At 41.6% G+C, this 19,860-nt stretch overlaps 1 protein-coding gene across 10 annotated transcripts in view; it reads right to left on the bottom strand.

Annotated features, from left to right (window-relative positions):
- Window positions 1–19,860, bottom strand: part of sdk2b (sidekick cell adhesion molecule 2b) — a 266,687-nt gene that overhangs the window by 8,445 nt on the left and 238,382 nt on the right. For 6 of the 10 annotated variants that reach the window (XR_006828236.1, XM_046069903.1, XM_046069906.1 and 3 more), the window contains 22 exons: window positions 18,757–18,878; window positions 18,417–18,526; window positions 17,458–17,608; window positions 17,059–17,296; window positions 16,182–16,297; window positions 15,783–15,972; window positions 15,306–15,404; window positions 14,534–14,728; window positions 13,669–13,870; window positions 13,304–13,407; window positions 12,426–12,496; window positions 11,654–11,786; window positions 11,085–11,141; window positions 10,360–10,461; window positions 10,091–10,206; window positions 9,525–9,711; window positions 8,012–8,149; window positions 7,410–7,619; window positions 7,203–7,328; window positions 6,094–6,258; window positions 5,803–5,943; window positions 3,785–3,944 (listed from right to left, as the gene is read on the bottom strand). Coding sequence is in view for 9 of the 10 variants with exons in the window: in XM_046069903.1 (XP_045925859.1) it covers window positions 3,785–3,944; window positions 5,803–5,943; window positions 6,094–6,258; window positions 7,203–7,328; window positions 7,410–7,619; window positions 8,012–8,149; window positions 9,525–9,711; window positions 10,091–10,206; window positions 10,360–10,461; window positions 11,085–11,141; window positions 11,654–11,786; window positions 12,426–12,496; window positions 13,304–13,407; window positions 13,669–13,870; window positions 14,534–14,728; window positions 15,306–15,404; window positions 15,783–15,972; window positions 16,182–16,297; window positions 17,059–17,296; window positions 17,458–17,608; window positions 18,417–18,526; window positions 18,757–18,878 (3,133 nt within the window). In the remaining variant the exon portion in view is untranslated. The remainder of the gene's footprint in view (window positions 1–3,784; window positions 3,945–5,802; window positions 5,944–6,093; window positions 6,259–7,202; window positions 7,329–7,409; window positions 7,620–8,011; window positions 8,150–9,524; window positions 9,712–10,090; window positions 10,207–10,359; window positions 10,462–11,084; window positions 11,142–11,653; window positions 11,787–12,425; window positions 12,497–13,303; window positions 13,408–13,668; window positions 13,871–14,533; window positions 14,729–15,305; window positions 15,405–15,782; window positions 15,973–16,181; window positions 16,298–17,058; window positions 17,297–17,457; window positions 17,609–18,416; window positions 18,527–18,756; window positions 18,879–19,860) is intronic. The other 4 variants (XM_046069904.1, XM_046069908.1, XM_046069905.1 and 1 more) reach the window with 3 other exon arrangements.

The following is a 19,860-nucleotide window of genomic DNA, read 5'->3' as shown; positions in this document are numbered from 1 at the left end:
AAGCAGTTTTTCATAAGCAAGCTGTGCACTGACTTGAGGCCTCCTTCATTCTCACTAACATCTGAGACGGTACTTTATTTCAGGTTCACATATATCACTGTCTGTGAGTGTGGGAGTGCAGCTTGATGAGAATCATGGGACACTCATCAGATGGCTGCCCAGAGCCAGTCTCTCCTGGAATGAATAATTCCCCCTGATTCGGTCCACACTGTGGGCTGTGGAATGTCAAACCACTGGGCCCTTGTGACTAAATTATAAACTCAACTCTGCGGCGCTCAAGGGGTCATCAAATAAATGGCAGCCGCAAGATTTGCTCTAGATGATACATGAATGATGGTGCGGATTAAACTGTCTGTGGCACACTGCTGCGATCAAATATGTAATTCAGATGTAAGTTTAAAGAGTCTAAGTGATGGGACTGAGCAAAGGGAGGATCTTCCAAGGGAGAGTGAAGTGAGAATAGGGTCGAGGAGAGGTGCTGAGTGAACTTAGAAGTTGAAAGAAAGCAGGAACGAGGAAAAATAAGGGCAAAATGAGAAAGATGAAATACTGGAAAAACATTTCCTAAAATGGTGTGCTCTAGTCAGGGGTTCTTTAAGTAAATATGAGAGGAAAAAAAGCTCTTGGTCCTTAAGCTCCTCCGTACTTTCCACTGTCCCTGGTCCTGCTAAACAAACACCCATCTGTTTCTGCTGATTGGTGCTGGTTTGGCTGAGACTACTGGGACATACTGACTCCTGTTGACTTTCCAGGCCATAGTGTTGGCCGACACTCGATGCCAGTGGAGCTGCTGCAGCGCACACACACAGCCGCTTTTCACGTCGAAACCACATTTGCATTTTTCCAAATAAATATATTTCGAAAGCATTTCAAAAATATTGTGGGTAAATTCCAGCCATTTTCACAAGGGGTGGTATTATGAGATTGGTGTGGACAAAATGGTAAACTCCACAGGGAAATCACATAACAAGCTGTAATCCATTTACACTCGGTGAGTTATATTGAGATAGATTAGAGTTAATTCACAGTCAAACATGTGCAAGAGAGAGCTATTTATATACAGTGTACCACAGTTTGGTTAATTTGTGTGATATCTCTGTGATTGTTTGAGGATGTTCAACAGAGCTCAAGTGTCACAGTCTAATACTGAAACAAGATCGGCTAGCTGTGCTACGTACACGCAGATGGGTGTATACATGTTGTCATTCATGATATCTCCCCTTTGTTTCCTAATGTGTTGTAAACGCTTACCGGGCTTCACTGTATTATGGACATACTTTTATACATCTTTACTTCTAGTCTTTTACCATTATTTATATATATATATATATATATATATATATATATATATATATATATATTATACCTACAAATGTTACACCATGCTGAATTAGGGGCTATGAAAGCAGTAATGACATAAATAAAGAAGTAAATAAATGAAAATAATTTTTAATAGTTATTGAGTCATTATCTATCTATTAAGCAGTAAAACACATTTTTGAACATTTTGAACTGTTTGAGTGATCTAACCGGTGCCAGATTAGGTCTTTGTACAGAGACATAAAACTAATAATTAACAGCATTTACAAGCCATTTTTGACCCAGCTCTGGAAAACATTTTCCAACATCCTTTCATAAACACTTTATATGAGTGTTAGTTTGACATGACTTTTTAAAATAGTTTATGTAAAATCTCCCCGCAGAGATACAATTTTTCTAAGACGCCGTACGATTCAGAAAAAATTACAACAAAGTCTTAATCACAGCTCGGAATTCATTTCTGCACTTATACTCCAAATTAGGCTCCACTGTAACCTTTACCAACTTGCATTCCTCAGCAGTCCTTGCAGCGAGCCCCTTGTAACAAAGAGCTTGAGCCAATGCGAATAAAAAGCTATTGAGAGCCAACTGAGACATTATGATAAACTGCCTGTTTAAAAACATTGAGGAAGCTCAGCCCACTTTCTCCTCTTCTCCTTGACTCTCATACGCCGTTGAGTGAGGCGTAAATTATTTATCAGCTCTCTCACTTGGATAGAGATGGGTCCACTTAATCCTCTCGCACCAAAATTCAGTCAGCAGTATGTCGGGTAAGAAATGAGAAACAGGGGGTGAAATCAAATCTGCCCCTGGTCTTTACTCATTATCAGGCTCTCCTCTTGCTACAATCGCCTGTAGGGACTCATTAACATGTCTGAAGTGTTCAAGAGCTTTGTCACTCAAGAGTGTTTAAAACTATGTTAATCTACACTGAATTACTTCACCAAGACCTCCTCCTAAACCCCAAACCAGTGTGTCAAAGTAGGTTTCAAACTACTGAAAGTGAATCATACAAATCCACACAGGAATGATGCCGTTAATCCATCCCTGTCTGTCATAACAGCAGTAAAAACATGGATCTTCTGGATGTTGAACCTCAACCTCGAAAAACATTTGGACTCCTGTGTGTGAAAACAGGAGTTTATCTGCTGCCAGAGTGGATTTGGACTGCTAAAGTCTTACATAAAAAGTAGGACCTCAAAATACTATTCTACTCTACTTAGCATTCACTTTAACCTTCTTTCAGTGCTAAAAAGGCATATTGACAATTTAAGTAGTGACAGATTAAGTAGTCAGACACCAAAAGTGAACTGCATCGACTTCCCTGTGATGGCGATTGAATTTACCGTCATGCATATTGGCCCTTTTGTTAAACTGTGAACAAATGAACTCCACACAGAGAAAATCTCCATCCCAAATCAACCGTAAATGGTGTTTGCTGTTCGACACAGCTCTGAATTAGAATGAATACAGTGGGATTAAGTGTGTTTGATTTCTGATCCTGGTATCAGGCAGAGGACTTCATCCTGTCTTTGGTATTCTGAGACCGGAGATCAAGGTGTGGCATTAATCTATAATCGTTGGCTCAGGTGTTGGGATTTGGGTTCCTCCGCTATGGGCTGAGTTCAAAGACTACTGATTTTGAAAGTACATCTGTGCATTCTTTTGCTCCCAGCCTCCCGCCTCAAGCCCGAGACATAATAGCAAGCTGACTGGAAGCTCCTCAAAGACCTGGGCCTGCTTTGATCTGTCTTCAAGGCCACACTCATATGCACACATACAAATGTATGTACCCAAACACATTTCAGACATTCCCATACACAAAAGATTTACATTCCACAATATGGACATACAGACGCATGCATGTGCACACAAAAAGGAGGCTAATTCCTTTCTGCAAAACATCAGAGTGCACCTGTCTCCTCCAAATCATATCACCCAGTCAGTAACACTACAGAATGCTATGATATCCTTTCATCTGTCCTCTACAACATGACCGCAGCCGAACCCAATACACCTCTTACCTAAATGGTACTAATGTCTATTGCAAGGTATACAGTTGGATCTAAAAATGGATGTATAACTCTGTCCCCGCAGTGCTCTTAGCACGTGTCAGTCAGCGTGATTGGCTTTAAACAAGGTCATGGTCTCAGCATGCTGCACGTCTTACAGCTGGGATTCACTGAAATACAGAAGCTCATTAAAAGAGAATCCATAGTCAGTCAGTTTATATGCTGCTTTTAAATAGCAAGCAGAGTGGATTTAAGTCCAAGTTGTCAGGAGGAGAGTGTTTTTTTCCACAAAGCTGAAAATGTTTTCAGGCATGAGGTTAAGTTTCCATGCATAACCCAATTATTTTACCATATGGTTATTTCATTTCAGCTTCAAAATAATCTTCTAGTTTAAATATCATCTGCACTTGAAATTTTCTGGTTTATAAGCTGCCTGTGCATAGATCACTGACCTGGTGTAGACGCCGTTCTTCCGGCAGAAAGAGTTTTTAACAGAAAGCCGTCGGTTGTTGAGCTCCAGAGCAGGAAAACGGCCTTCATCCAGGCTGACCATGTCTCCGTGGGTCAGAGCGTTACAGTTGGAGTTGTTACCTGGACACACATGCAGAGACACTGTGTGACCACAGGCCAGACGGACAGCCAGGTTAGTTTCTGAGGGGGTGAATGGAACTGACCGAGTGAGTGAACAAAATTAGGAATCAAAGGATAAAAAGTAGACAAATGATTAAATAGTAATGTTGCTTAATACCATTAAATTAACATGGCATTTGTACATTTTCTTTTTAAATCTGTGTATAGTGTTAATTAAGTTTCAAGTAAGTCAAGTCCAAGTAATCTCATTTTCGTGATTTAAAGCAATAGTGAATCATTTTGGGAAATATGCTTATGCGCTTTCTTGTTGAGTTAGATGAAAAGATCAGTACCACAAAATATGTAGCTGGAGCCAGCAGCTGGTCAGCTTAGCTCGCCATAAAGAATGGAAACAGGGGGAACAGCTAGCCTGGGGTGTTAATTAGTAAGTGCTAGAGGTGCCGGTAGTCTCTAGTCTTATGTCTTATTATACTGCAGGTCCTCATACAACCACATAGAAGAGGCCTTTCCCAATGTTAGACAGAAATACTACATAATATTATTACATTTGGAGAACACTCTTAAGACACCTCTAACTCCTCACCTCTAACATGCACTTCCTGTGCTCTTCTTCTTCTATTCCCTACAATTATCTTGTATTGATTGCACTTTTTTGTTAACTCTTTCTTCTTTCCCTATGTATTTACCCCATTGATGTGATATGTGCTATTAGCTCTTACTAGTATTTATTGCTGCTCTTACTAGTATGCATTGTCAGTTGTAGATCTCGTGCTGTATTTGATGCTCTGTTGATGCTTGTATGTTGTTCCCCAAATGTAAGTCACTTTGGATAAAAGCGTCTGAAGCTTCAGATTTCAAATAAACCACAGAAATGGACCACAATAAAATGTTTCCTGGTTGTGTTATACAATATATTAAACACAGAATGGATAAAAGTTATGTAATGGTATTCCCTATAGAATATAACATCACAAAGTCATGATTACAAATCACACGTGTGTCCGCAAACTCATGTACAAAATACTTCAGAATGTGATAAATGAGGGTGCCTCTCTGTGTAAACACTCTCTGTGGATCACACATGAATGGGCAATAACACAACTATTTTGCATCGACTCCAAGTGTCCCTCATGATTAATCAAACAGCTAACACTATAAACTGAGAGTGACAGGCTTGCCATGCTGCTCTACAGTAGATTAATGTTTGGAGGGGCTGTTGCTCGCCATGTTACAGGTTAAAAACACTTTAAGTCATCCTAAGACTTATGGGGAAGGCCAGGACCTCCGTGGTTGCTCCAGGGCTACTTGAGGTCAATTGGTGGTTACGCAAACACACAGAAAAAGAAAAAAACACTGGGTAGGTCCAGTGGCCTGGGCCAGATTCCTAGAGGGGAATATGGAGGCTTTGAGAGCGTCTTTGTGTTGGAGTGAGAAGGAACCTCTTGTTTTCCCTCTGTCAGTCAGAAAGATGGGCAGTGACCCGCAGGGACCTCCTCCCCTCCGCTGCCTGGCAGCTAAACAGCCATGGCAGAAGTGCTGAGCTGAGAGAAATACCCGCTGATGTCAGAGCTGCACTGAATGGACAAGTATGCCCCCCTACTCCTGCCTCCCTCCTTTTCGCCTCTGCCTTTTTGTCCAGCTGCTACTCAGTCAATTATCTGATTCATTCAAAATTCAAAATATACCACTCTCAAAAAGTTAGCTAGCACTGCTCAGTATTTTAAAACTGCAAATCATAAAATCCCTTTTGAAAGTGTTACTCTTTCATAAGAACCAGTCATCAGATTCTTGGCCCTCCATGCCACTGGGTTAGAGGCAATGTACAAGGCTTCCATTACAGTTAAATGCTCCATTTCATTGTGAAATTGTGTGCACTCACCTGATTCAGACTTCTTGGCATACTTTTTGCTCTGTCCTCTGATAATGAGGATGAAAACCAGCAGGAGGATAAAGATGAGCCCCACCAAAGCCACCACAACCAGGAACCACCACTCCTCATAGAAGGGAGCCACTTTTTGGGCTGGACAAAACACAGAAAATTTGAATTTCAAGGTTGTTAAAAATGACTTGCTATAACTCTGTAATGTCTAAATAACCTCAGGTGATTTGATTTGCAAGTCTACAAATGAATATAATTCAAATTTCTATCAACAAATACATGAAAGCTCACCAGATATAGAAGGGGAGGGCAGACTTGGGGAGCCATAGCCATAGTCATTCACTCCAATTACCCGGAAGTCGTAACTGACCCCTTGCTTCAGGATATCCATATTGAATGTGTGTGATGTCACTTCCTTGGGGATGTCCTTGATTAGGATATCCCACAATCCCTCATCTGTAATGGAGTTTAAGTTATCATTTTGAGTGAGTATGGGTCAGAGGACAGTGAAACGTTCATTTGAACTATGTCAATATGTCTTTGTTGTTTGTTTGATATAAGGCTCCGGTCTGGCTGGCAGCTCCCAGTATAATTCATAATTCCTACAAATATTACATAATCCATCAATTTCACTGCTCCCATAAAATTTACAGCGACCAAATCTACATCATTAAAAGTGGTGCAGCCATATTTCAAATGTTAGACGGCTTGCTGTTACTTTGGAAATCCTGCCAGAGACCATTTATTACACATCGCTGCTTGTAAACATCAATGTAAGTTTGACTCTTTTAATGGGGTATGCAAACATAAACAAGCACCAGAGTTCATCTGTCATATTGCTGAACTTCCGCAAAAGTTAGAAAAGCGTGTGTAATTTGATTTGAAGACAAAGACAAGTCACCCAGTTATATGATACTGCAGAGAGTTATGGCCCTTGGCATATGGATAAGAGAACATGAGGGGGAGGGGAGGTGTGTGTGTATATGAGGTTGCTTTAAACCATCTTCGTCACCCACTGCGCATTAATCTATGCTATATATTTTCATCAGCCGTGCTACTAATCCTCCTTAAAATGTAGAACTAAGCACCCGCCTCAATTTTCATTTAAAAGTGGTGAAATACATCCTTTCCTGTGAGTCACCCACCATTCATCACCATCTTAGCCCTGCCGGGGCCTGTCAATCACAACTGAAACTGGATGCCAATTGTCTCAACTGCAGTGCCACGATCAATAACCCATTTAAAAAACTGTGACACAGACACTGGGGCAGCAGATGTTGACACTTAACTGCACTTTCCTTAATCAAACTATCAAGGGGGCTTACATAAGGCGAGGTTTACAAATTCATGACTCAAGTGGTGATCATCAGGACATGTCTTTATGCAGCTGAGGCACACACCTGAAGGTCTGGCCTCGATCACGTAGCGCGTGATGGGAGCACGTCCTGGGTCCCCGCTGGTCCAGTGGATGGTCAGGGCCGAACCATAGCGTGTGATAAAGGGCTCTCCAGGGGGTCCAGGGGCTCCTGAGGAAGAGTATTAAAGGGCATTTAAAATGAAGAATTAAAAACATTTGAATTTTCATCAACAAACATTACGGCCACTACCTTCTCCCGGGCCGGTGGTGATGTTGGCCTCCACCTCTGGCCCATAGATGAAGGTCTTGGCCCGGATGCGGAAGTTGTAGGTGATGCCGTCAGCCAGGTCTTTGAGCTTCAACCAGAGGGGGCCGCTCCCCTTCACGTCCACTGTCACTGTCTTACTGACGCCTGGGGGGGAGGGGGAGTGAAGACAGTCGGCACAGGCCACTGAGGACTCTAGACAAACAAACCACATTTAGAGCAGGTCTTACACAGGCCAGGCAATGTGGGAGCACACTCAACACAGGAAAACACACACACACACGCACGCAGTAATGGAATTAGTAGTGGGAAATACGTTTGGATTTTGGCACTGTACTCAGCTATCATTTGTAATGATAGCAGAAGATATGTAAAACGTTGCAATGACATACAAGCTGTGGTCAAGGTGATGATTAGCTTATGGCCTGAGACAGACAGATGCACACCACAAGATCTTGATCAGGTTGGATTAAACTGATCAAAACAAACATTTTAATTTATAATCCTAAAATATCTTGTAGTGCGCATGAAGCTTTTGTAACCATTTTAAGCAGAGTAAAGTATAATGGGTAAGGATGAGACCTTACCTTCTACAGGTGTGCAGGGTTCATAGACCAGACGGTAGCCCTCAATTATGCCATTAGGGAAGGTGGGCTCACCCCAGGACACATTGACCGAGGTGGTGGTAAGCTCACTGAAGTGGATAAAGCTGGGAGCACTGGGAGCTGGAACATGCAGAGTTCAAAGGTCACAAGACGCATTGGAAACAATCAATCAACTAGATATGACTAAGAGATTTTGGAGGTTTTTCATTGACAACTCTTTGGACATATGGCAGAAAAAAACATTGTGCAAACGTGTGTGGGAGGCCATGCAAACTAAAATGTGTTTGTGAAAGACAGGGCTCATTGCAGCGCCAATAATAAAGTTTAAACTAAAAGATACCCATATGACAAAGGTCCCAGATTTATATTTGTGAGTTATATATGTGAATACTTTAAATCAAATTGTTAATTAATTTAGCTTAATCTGTTAATTAAATTTTTTAGGTGGATGTAAAACACCTCGTGGGACTGGCTCTTAACTCGCCTGCGATAACCTGAACAAGAAAACTTGTTAAGGTCACTCCATATGCAAACAACATAATGCCTGTGGAAATATTAAAATCTACATTAACTAGAGGCTATGAGTTTTCTTTTCTTTCTTTCTTTCTTTCTTTTGTACAACTGCTCTTTTATTTGTGTTTGGCAAATTTGAGAAAGTGATTGCTTTTCTCTTAGCAAAGTCTATATCTGCAGGTCAGAACTGCTGCTGCTGCAACTTACTGAAAACTTGTCAAGCAAGACGAGAAGACAAAGCCCCTTTGTCTTTTTCAAAAGAAGGGATAACTATCTACACTGTGCTCCTCCCTCCTCCCCCATCCAGCTTGTCATCTGCTTCCTCCTCTCATGACAGTGACCCATGAGAGGAAACCAAGAAGCTGTGAACACCTTTTTTTCCCTTTTTACTGGGCCAACTTACAATATTTAAATGCACCAAAATTGAAAAAATGGCTTCTTTTACACAGGGGATTAACAAAGAAAGAAAGAGAAAGTTTAGGGGCGGACAGAAAGCCTGCTTACAGAATTTTCATACCATCTACTTTTGAGACAAAACAGGAGATTCAGCAAATGAGTTCAGAGTGGGTTTGCTGATTAGGAACTTATGCTGTGTGTGGTTCCGCTAACATCGTTTGGCATGCTGACAGCAACGATTAGCATCATCTTCACAACAAATTCTTTCCTCATGGTTGACTCACCCACTTTGAGAAAATTCTCAGGGTTCTCTACACTAACATCAGCACCACCACCAGCACACAAATATGACAAATGAATGAACATGGCTGTACGTGCTGTAATTTATCTGCTTTAGTCATCCTGTTACCTCATTTATCTTCAGCTTGTCTTCTTTTTCTCTGTACCTCTCCATCATGTGTTCATTCATTACATACAGAAATATTTGTTTTACTATATTGCTTGATCACAGTAGTTGTGACTGTTGTGCTCATTCATGGTGAATAACAAATTTGCATATTCTGTGGTATCTGGTGGTTAGACATACCTGCTTGCTGAGTGCGTCCTCTCGTCGGTGGGCTGCGGGGTCCGTCCCCAGCTGCATTGAAAGGGGCTACACTGATCATGTAGGTGGTGTAACCAGTGAGGTTCTTCAGCTTCACGCCTCCTTCAGGCATGAACAAGGTCCGCAGCCTCTCTGTCTCATTCTTACGCTGGAACTCCCAAAAGTAAACCTACATGGATTAAGCGAGGCATGAATAAATATTAATGTATGTCTACAGTTGCTGTTTGGGGAATACAACAACTTCTGCTTCCATAAAACTCCCACTTCAAACTCCCTGAAGGGAAAGCAATTTAATTTTATTCCCTGTAAATGTTTTCTTGAGCAACAGACTAAACCCTTTCATTGAAAGCCCCTCTGGAAAACCGTGAACAAGTGTAAAAATGTGCATTTAATGGTGATTAACATCAAATAGATGCATTCCCTTGTGAACCATAAAAACATGTAAATGGTTAGATAATGATAAAAGCAGAAAATGATGTTGTTGCTTTACTGAGAAGTAAGCCCAATGTGGCACTTTCTGGAGAGTTTAAGAAAAGTATGACTTTGACCTTGTAGCCCTGGATGTCTCCATTCTGTGCGTCCACAGGGGGAGGGTCCCATGTCACATCCAGCTGTGTGGCTGTCGCAGACTGAATGGCCACATTCTGGGGTGGGGCTGTAGGCACTGTTGAAAGCCATCACACACATTAACCATGAAACACACAGATAGTCAGGAGCAACTGCTGTATGGAAAAGCCTAATCCACTTGTATTGAGGTTGGTCAAATATTTTTTGCACTCGAGTCCGTGTTGAATGAAATGACAGGATGCGTACATACCTGCTTCTCCCACAAACACCTCCTGTGGCGGGCTGGTTGGCCCCTCTCCCACAGTGTTGTATACACTCATGCGTATCTCATAGCGCTTGTGTTTACTGAGCTCTGCAGTAGAAGTAAACAACCAGGGGTATAAAGTTAGGCATTATATTTAACATCAAATAGTGACTTGCACTTTTCAAGTTTAATGTCCATTTGCTCCCAATTTGAAACACCCACCATCCCACATCTCTGCGCCTACCTCCAGGAGCCTAAAACTATTGGTAAAACAGCATAGTGCAATAATGATATGATCCCTCACTTGTGTCTCTCCCACCCACACAACAGTGTTATGGGGAATTGAACACTGATTTTCTGCTGTAAATAATTACAGCGCTACAGGAGAAATATGTGTCCATCTGCTTTTGTAGTGCTTATCCAAATAAGTGGACATGTGCAAACCAAGGAGTATGTTGGACTATGCAGGCTTGTGTACTCAGTGTCCAAGGATTTCTGTAGACGGAGGGCTTCCATCAGCCTCACTGAGACTGTTTGTTGAATATAAGTAGCCAAATGTTGTGTTAATTTGCTTAACACTCTGCTTTTTTATCACTATTCAAGGCAGCAGGCTACTTCAGACCTATGGTGGGATCCAACAATAAGATAGCTTCTTTTAAACCTCATTTGTTTGGAGACTGAATCACTGAGTAAAAGGTGTTTTTGTGAGACAGAGACATAACTAAACTTACTGTCCAACTCGTACTGGGTCAGGGTTGAATCACTTAGATTTCGGATACTGTAGGGGGCTGCGGTGGAGAGGTAGAAAGAAGAAGTGATAAAAAAAGGTACAATGAGAGGGAGGTAGCGGAGAGTCAACAGTATCAGTGTCCAATGTCTACTTTTTCTGTTGTTAAAAAGGCTATCACTGTTGGCATAAAACCCCCACACAATTACAGTAATCATAGCTCTTACTGACTGATACAACGAGAGTGAAATTATGGGCTAAGTTACACGGAGAAGATGAAACAGAGCGGCACCTGAGTAAACCTAATAATAGCTTGCAGCTGATAGCTACTGATCACAAGATGAAATGTTTTGCTGTGAAGTGTCAAGACCAGTGTGGAGATCTTGAGAACAGAACACGCCTGTGTGAAAGGTTTCCTCTCATGGAAATAACTACAACAACTACAACAAATGCAACATACCAACAGTTTTTCTAAATGAAAATGTTACACTACAAAATGTATTTGTGTAAGGAACCAACAGCGTAGGTGGTAGAATACAACAATTTGTCATGTTAGCTGCAGTAATTCCTCACCATTTGCCTCGGCCCAGGAGGATGCACTGTTGATGGCATGAACAGAGTAACTGCGGAGACGGTCATACATCAGCTCGCGATATCGAATCCGAAAGCCCAATAAAATTCCATTGATCTTCTCCTCAGAGGGGGGCTATAAGATTGGGGAGTGGGAAAAGATGGGGAATTAAGGTTTAATGTGACAGACCTGAGGCCCACAGATAGCTGAGAATAGTGCACGTGATCCAGTTTTTCAGTTTTAATGAGGTCACATAAATCCCTAATTTTCACTAGTTTCTTCACTGTAAAACCTCCACTTCATAACCCTTTTTTTTTGTCTCTAACTTACCATCATTGACGAGACTTACAGTAAATGAAACACAAAAAATCTCCACTCAGACTGAGCTCATCCAAAGGTGAGTCACATGGAGAAATCCCCCATGACTGAACATGAGAGAGCAGGGCCAGAGGGTAGCAGCACAGAGAGAAAACAAGTACCTCTGTCTCCTTATAAACTCTACAAGTCTTCTCCATAAAAGTGAAATTGTGGCTTGGCGCCTCCTGTTTTCCTCTTTATGACCTGTTAATTCAGGTGTGAGTGTGAGAGAGGGTGCTTTTTGTTTGACACACACAGTAGAGGGTGTATGTAAAAATGTGTAGCAGCCAGTCTTTAAGTATAAGCATACTCTATGAACTGTCATGGTCTCTCATTAGAGGCCACTTTCTCAGACTTTCATGGATTTTGCAAACAATGAAAACATAAAACAAAAACAGTTTTACTGTCTCCTCTTACCTGCCATCGGATCAGCACTGATGTTGTTGTGTGCGGCGTGACAGAGAGAATTGTGGGTGCTTCGTCTGGCGCTGAGGCAATAAAAGCGAGATTAATGAGCTAAATTGAGCTGAAAATGTGCACAATTCAAGATGACAAATCTATCCATGTGCAGTGGCATTCATGGAGCATAAACACACAATAGCTAACACAGAAAAGCCATTGACAGATGAATCAGAAATAGCAGTTAGAAATATTTGTAGACAAAACATTTCTTTAGTTGGTTAGAGCACCACTGGGCAAACACCAAGGTTTTAGTACTGCCCTCTTGTCTCATGGTAACCGCAGATGGTGCACTCATGACATCACCTGCTGCCTTTGCCTGTAGTTTCTGCATTACAACAATAGGCTCATTTATGCAGACATTACACTCTTTTCATAGTTATTATAAATTCTGGGAAATAAGATTTATTCACTGTTGTGTGCAGGACTATTTCTTGGGCGCAATGACTTCCTGAAGTCTTGTCAACACTGAAGTTGCCAGGAAAACCCAATGGAAACACAAAATGTTGTTTTTTTACACTTTGACAGATTAATCAAATTACATATATGTGAGCTTTAGATGTGCTGGTAAGCAGATTTTGTTAGTTTCAGAGAGACAAATTAGCTGTTACCTCCTTTTCCCAATCTTTTTGCTTAGCTAAGCTAACCGGCTGCCATCTGTAGCCTTGTGTTTACCATACAGACAGAGTGGTATCGATCTTCCAATCTAACTCTCAGCAAGAAAGTGAATAAGCATATTTCCAAAAATGAAAAACCATTCCTCTAAGATCAAGCCAATTCTCTAATCAACTATTTACACTCTGAATAAGGATGTTTTCACATCATGCCACTCTTACCATCCTGTAGAGTCGTGATCGCTTCACTTTCCTCGCTGTACTCGCTGTCCCCTATGTCATTGGTGGCTTTTACTCTGAACTGGTAGGATGTGAAGGGCTTCAGCCTTTGGGATGGAAGCACAGGGAAGCCTATCAATCTTGAAAATAAACGACTGCACTGGATCTTAAACCTTTAAAGCAACTAAAGGAGAAATGTAGTCTCACTGTGGGCACTACAAGTTTTTCAGGGAAACTACGAGGCACAAATTTCAACCAAACCAAGCTTAAAGCTGACAGCTGCATTTACTGAATTTCTTTGTTGTAACACAGAGGATGAAATGTTCTAAATAAAAATCCACCCCCAAAAAGTAGAACATAGTCTCTACCTAGATACTACGTAGGAGGTGGCCTCGTGGTTGACAGAGGCAGAGTGGACTGTCCAGTTGCTCTCAGGAAGCTCTCTGAGCTGCACCGTGTAGTAACGCACAGGGGACAGGCCGTCGCTGCCCGGCTCCCACGACAGTAAAACATGGCGGGCCTGAACTTCTTTCTGAGGAACCATGGGACGGCTGGTGGGCTGGGGACGAGCTGGAAGAATGGACACACAGACAGAAGGTGTAGATAAGGAAAGAGGTAACAGTTAGTTTAGGTGAGTGGGATCAAAGGATTGAGGGAATGGGTGGGAAATGGATGATGGGAGGAGGAATACATGGAAGAATGGAGATCTTATAAATGGTTTTGGGAAAGAAAAACACTTTTTGCTTGCTCACATTTGCATGTGCTACGCTGCAAAGAAAAGAAAAAAAGTGAGATTCTAATGAATGAAAAGTAGCACAGAAATGAAAGTTGCAGAATAAACAATATGCAACATGCCTTGAGGGAAGCAGATGGACTGATTTGATCTCAGGACTGCATCAGAGCGCTTCTGATAAACACCCACAGGGCACAAACACTCCTTTAGAAAACACATCTGCTAACTGGACTGTTAACTGGAAATGAACTGAGTCCAAAAGAAGGCTTACCACAGCTCTCTACAAGTTGTGTCATTACTCAGATCGTACAGTTGTGTCTTCTCTCAGAATGATGCTTACCACTGTAACTGTGTTTGCAGTATACCACTTCACTTTCCAAAACACCATTCAAGACAACAATTGTTTTTTTCCATGGGCATTCAAATTATTGCTGCCAGACATCCAGCCCTCTAATATTTTATTATTATAATACACCACACATTTAATTAATTATGGTTACCTCTTTTCTCCGTTGTGACCACCAGTGCTTCAGCAGCCTCGCCCCAGCCCTTCCTCGTCTGCGCTGTGATGCGGAACACATAGACGGACTCTGGCTTGAGGCTGGTCACTGTGTACTGACGAGCGCTGGGGCTCAGCACGTCCACTGTGGCTGTGTTGCTATTGGTGGAGTTGAGGTGGTATGTGATCTGGTAGGCTGGAGAGATACGGGAGACAAACCAATCTTATTGGAGGTATCATAAGGAGCTCAATGGCACATTCAATCTAGGCTGAAAAATGTATTTTAGGTATTTGAAGCATTTGTTGTTTGTGTTAGTTTTCCTAACAAGGAAAAGCAAACTGTGCAACAAGCAGCTTTGTCTCTTCTGAAATTATTCCATTAGCATCTGCTCCTGCATGCTACTGTGTGGGTCTGTCATACCGAACAGTTTAAAATAAATTATCTGACAGATGTATAATGAATCAAACGCTCACAAGGAAATCTCCAATTAGGTTACAAGAGAATCCAACTCCCTTTACAGCAATGCTGCAAAATAACAAGACTTTATATTGTTAAGGAAAAACATTATTTTTAGAGTCATCAGGAACTGCACATGTGGGCCAGACGCTACAATAAATCATTAAAGAAGTCGATTCGTGCAATATTTTGTAGTTTCCAGGTCATTTACTAGTGCTACTGCAAAATATACAAACATTTCCAGACTAAGATGACGAAGATATAAGAAATAAAACAACATTTTCCCATAAAAGCAACAGAAAAGGATGTTACTAACCAAGTATAATGCCATTGGGCTGTGAGGGGGACTGCCAAATCAGCCGGACTGAGGTGGTTCGCACTTCAGGAAATAGGATACCCACAGGAGGTCCTGGCACTGCAGGAAAGCAACAGACATAATAAATAATGCTTTGACAACTCTGAGTTACTCACAATTCCAAAATTCCAATTTGGTGACCCCCTCCAAAAAATCACATAAAACTAAAGATATATCCCCAACTTGCCTTTTCACCATTTAAGGGGAAGAAAATGAAGGTGAAGAACATACTGTAAATTTCTCCAAAAAGCACAAAGGTCACCAACATAAAACAAAAATCTACTTTCCATAAAGCCATGACTTATTAATGCTCTTGGACTGGAAAAATAAAAAATAGGTTTAAATCTTTCATAGGAGTCATTAGGAGAAAATTATTGCTATAGCCCCACTATCAAGTGACAATATTATACTGCTTTTTAACTGTAATACTCAATGTACCATCATCCAAAGTCCTCTCCAGGATGGGTGGAGAACTGGGCCGCCCATCTCCAATCCGCGTGAAAGCCAGAACCTGGATCTCATACAGCACATATTTCCCCAGACCAGTCAGCTGGACACTGTGCGTGGCGTTCCCCTCCACTGTCCAGAAGTGAACTGCGCTGTCAAAGTCCTTCTCTTTGTACACCACCTGATCCAGTGAGGAGACAGGAGAAACTTAGAATTTGTGGAAAATTGAATTTGTAAATTTAAGTAGAAGAAATGGCCTCACATACTGTCACCCTGCTGCTTTGTGTGCTGCCTAAAAATAAATGACATTTCTAAAAACTAATTAGAAGTATTTGACTTCTCTGTAAATAAATAGGAAATAATTGTAAAAAATAAAAAGCAAAAACAAACCTTGTAGCCCAGAATGAGACCATTTCTGTCTGGCTCAGGAACTTCAAACCAGCGCACCAAGATACTGCTAGAGGTGGTAGCGAAGGCAGACACGTTGGTGGGTCCACAGGAGGGGACTGGAGAACAAAGAGAGCAGATAGGCGAAAACATCATGCATGAATACTCCATTGTTTGCCATATTGTCAAAAATTAAGTCATGTCATGTTATGTCAGGCTCCCTGTGTATATATGTATTTATTTGTTTGCACATGGGCTCTGATATCCTGGTATACACTCCAGGCCCGCTGAACAAAATAAGACCCAGGAATAGGTCTTTTCTATTCCTTGGCACTCATCCCTGGACATAATGCGCTGATTCCTAAGAATTTGCTGGAGTGAGTGGAAAAAGAGAGCACAGGAATGCCACATTCGAGTCCATGTGTTCTCAATTTCCTCAGACTTCCTTCACTCCTTCCATTCCTTATTATCCAATGTCTGGTGGGCAGTGTGAAAGCAGGAGGGAAAAGTGTTTTTGCTTAAATAGTGGTGGGCTGCTAAAAAGACTATGAAACAGTCTCCTCACACATACATTTAATATATGACAGTGTAAAAGTGTTTGTTACTTCTAATATCAATAATAATGTAGATATTGCAAAAAAATTTTGTATTAGAAGAGCAATCAGGGTGCTTTCATTATTCAAAAAATCAATTAAAATAGGGTTAGTGTAAAGGAATGTCTGTGTTGTGGTGCGCTTTTTTTAGGTGTAGAACAAACACCTACGTTGTTTTTCTAGTACTGCCGTGCAGTTTGCTATTACTCTAGGATAATTGATCATCTGATGTTGCATCAGAAAACCAGTGGTTTTCACTGAAGATGACAGATATCGTGCTAACCCACCAGACTCCCTTGTCCTGCCTCTGACTGGCTGGCTCCAGGGCCCCATCCCGATGCCATTGACAGCCTGGACCCTGACCTCGTACTCTGTCCACTCTTCCAGGTCCTCGATAGTAAACTCTCTTTCCAAACGGTCAGAAATGACGTGGATCAGCCCCCGACCCTGTGAGCCTGCACGGGAGTACTGGACCCTGTAGCCCACCTGCTCTGCGTTCCCGTTATATTCCCATTCAGGCAAAGGCTGGTATGAACATTGAGAAGAGGGATGGAGAGAAAAAGTGGGTCAAAACAAGCCAGGCTCCTTAGATTGAGGACGTTCTTCTTATTGTGTAACATCATGATTACACAATGTGATGGCTAACTCAACGGCAGTATGCACATGGGCAGCAGATTCCTACTTACCATCCATCGTAACCAGAGGCTGGTTTCGCTAGCAGTGCGCAGGGTGACATTGGCGGGGGCCATGTCAGGAGGAGCTGGCAGGGTCTGGATCTTCCTGGAGGGCTGGCTGGCAGGACTGACGCCCACTATGTTCACCTGACGCATACGGAACCTAGTGTTTGGAGTTAAAACATTATAATGATACTTCTGCAAAAGGATGGTTTCATTTGAAATGAAATCACAGCTCAGAATCTGGCAACTTGAAATGAACTCGCAGCATCCTTGCAGTACGTGCAGTGTGCATCCTCTTACATGAGGCTTACTGCATTTGAACTGCAGCATGAATATGACTGGAGGGCTTATTTGTGTTACAGCCTGAATATACAAAAAAACTAAATTCTGATCTAACGTGAGCTCTAATCGACACTGATGTTGGAATGATGAGAACTATAGCTGTTGTTGGTCTAGGAATTGGTTCAGTGAAATATTCATTAGCTCATTGCAAAAATAATTTTAAAACCACACTCTTGTATGTTTATCAGAGGAATAGAGAATAAGACATAGCTCCAGTGATGTGCTGAAATTAGGGGGAAAATGAATCTCATGCTCCCTTTCCTTATTATCTATCATTACATAGTACTGGATAAAATCATGAGGAGGGTCATCCCTAATTAGACAGTTCTATTACGACAGTAATGCACCATGATACATATGCATGTACTGCAACATTACAGTGACAGCAGATCAAAATTTTATGTTCTGCTAAAGGACAATGTATGCTGAGCTAGATGTGTACTTCTCTATGTTCATTGCTATTATCCTTTGTGTACATTTGTACATGTAACTTTGTAAAAGATTAAATTTATTTTATTTGTAGGGTGCCTGGCTGGGAGTTTTGATTAAAATTTCACACCTAGGCTCATCTGGGCCAATTTATTCAATTAAATGTTTTTTGTTAACCAAAACACACAGTAGGCTACCTGTAGAAGGTGTACGGGTTGAGACCTGGCACCTCTAAGGAACGAGCCTCAGGTTCGTTGGACACCTGGTGAACCGTCACCCAGTCCTCATTTTCTCCTACCACACCCACCTGGGACCAAGACAATAGAGAGCATGAAATATACAGTAGACACCACAATGAGCACCGGTGCACGCAAGCGCTATCAGCCTCTCTATATAAAGAAGTAAATCTGTATTCAATCTTGAAATCACATTTGTGTCAATATCATGACACAGTCCAATAAAAGAAAGATTACTCCAAAGGCAATGACACATGACTGAGGAAATTGGAACTTCAGCTCTGGATTAAATCTGGTTCACCTGGGCCTCCACCTGCCAACGGGAAATGGAAGTTTTGCCATCATAGCCAGGTTTGAACTGCAGGGTAACAGAGCGTGGGCCGATGTTGGAAATTGCCATGTTGGTAGGAGGGCCAGGAAGCTCTATGAAGAAGCAGAGAGGAGAAGAGCCAAAGTTGGACAAAGAGAGAGAGGCCAAAAATGACTGAGGTAACTGACACTACTGTTGATGCCTCTCATACAGGGTGGTTTTGATTTGTAGACTTTGCCAGGGGTCAATTTATCTACCACGGCACCCTCTTGTGGCCGTACAGATACTGCACACAGTAGAATATCTCAGCGATCTCACTTAACGCTTTTTCTCCCCCTTGTGCTCCCAATTTCAGCTAAGACAGCAAAAGCAGATTAGATGTGGAAAAGATGCTTACACACGGTACACAGGCGGAGACAATGCCATGAATGTCAATTACACTACAGTTATCTGGAGATACGATTCTGATATCCTACTGTCTACACATGAGCTGAGTAAACAATAAGAATGGATTATTCCCTGGAAATCCTAGAGGGGAAACAAATCTGAAAATTGTGAATTCTAAGAACAGCGGGAGGGCAATTTTGTGTATATGAATATCAATGTTTGTTTGTTTGTGTATAGGTATGTCTTTGTGTTTCAGTGTGTCTCAATGTCAGTGTGTAGGTATGACAATGTGCTTGTGCATGAAATAATTTATAGTTTACATAAATCCCAGTTGAAGATATTAACGTCAAGCAGTGGAATATTGGAGTGTGGACAGTGTAATGTTGAAAAGATATAATCATTCCCATGGGAACTCTAAGCAATTTCTCCAAGATTGCTTAAATGCGGGTGTATTCAACCCTAATGAAATGCAGATTATATGTGCTGTAGTAAAATTACCACCTCTTAATCATTTGCATGTCTGATTATTGAGGTGGCTTTTAGATAGCTGTTACGGTACAGTTGCAGGCACATGGGTGTTCTCTTTACACATACAGTGGGGGAAATAAGTATTTGACCCCTTGCTGATTTTGCAGGTTTGCCCACTTACAAAGAATGCAACGATCTATAATTTTAATCATATGTACATTCTAACAGTGAAAGACAGAA

Source organism: Micropterus dolomieu, linkage group LG14 (genome assembly GCF_021292245.1).
Source record: "Micropterus dolomieu isolate WLL.071019.BEF.003 ecotype Adirondacks linkage group LG14, ASM2129224v1, whole genome shotgun sequence".
NCBI classification, from domain to species: Eukaryota; Metazoa; Chordata; class Actinopteri; order Centrarchiformes; family Centrarchidae; genus Micropterus; species Micropterus dolomieu.
This window is presented reverse-complemented; position numbering and strand designations above follow the sequence as displayed.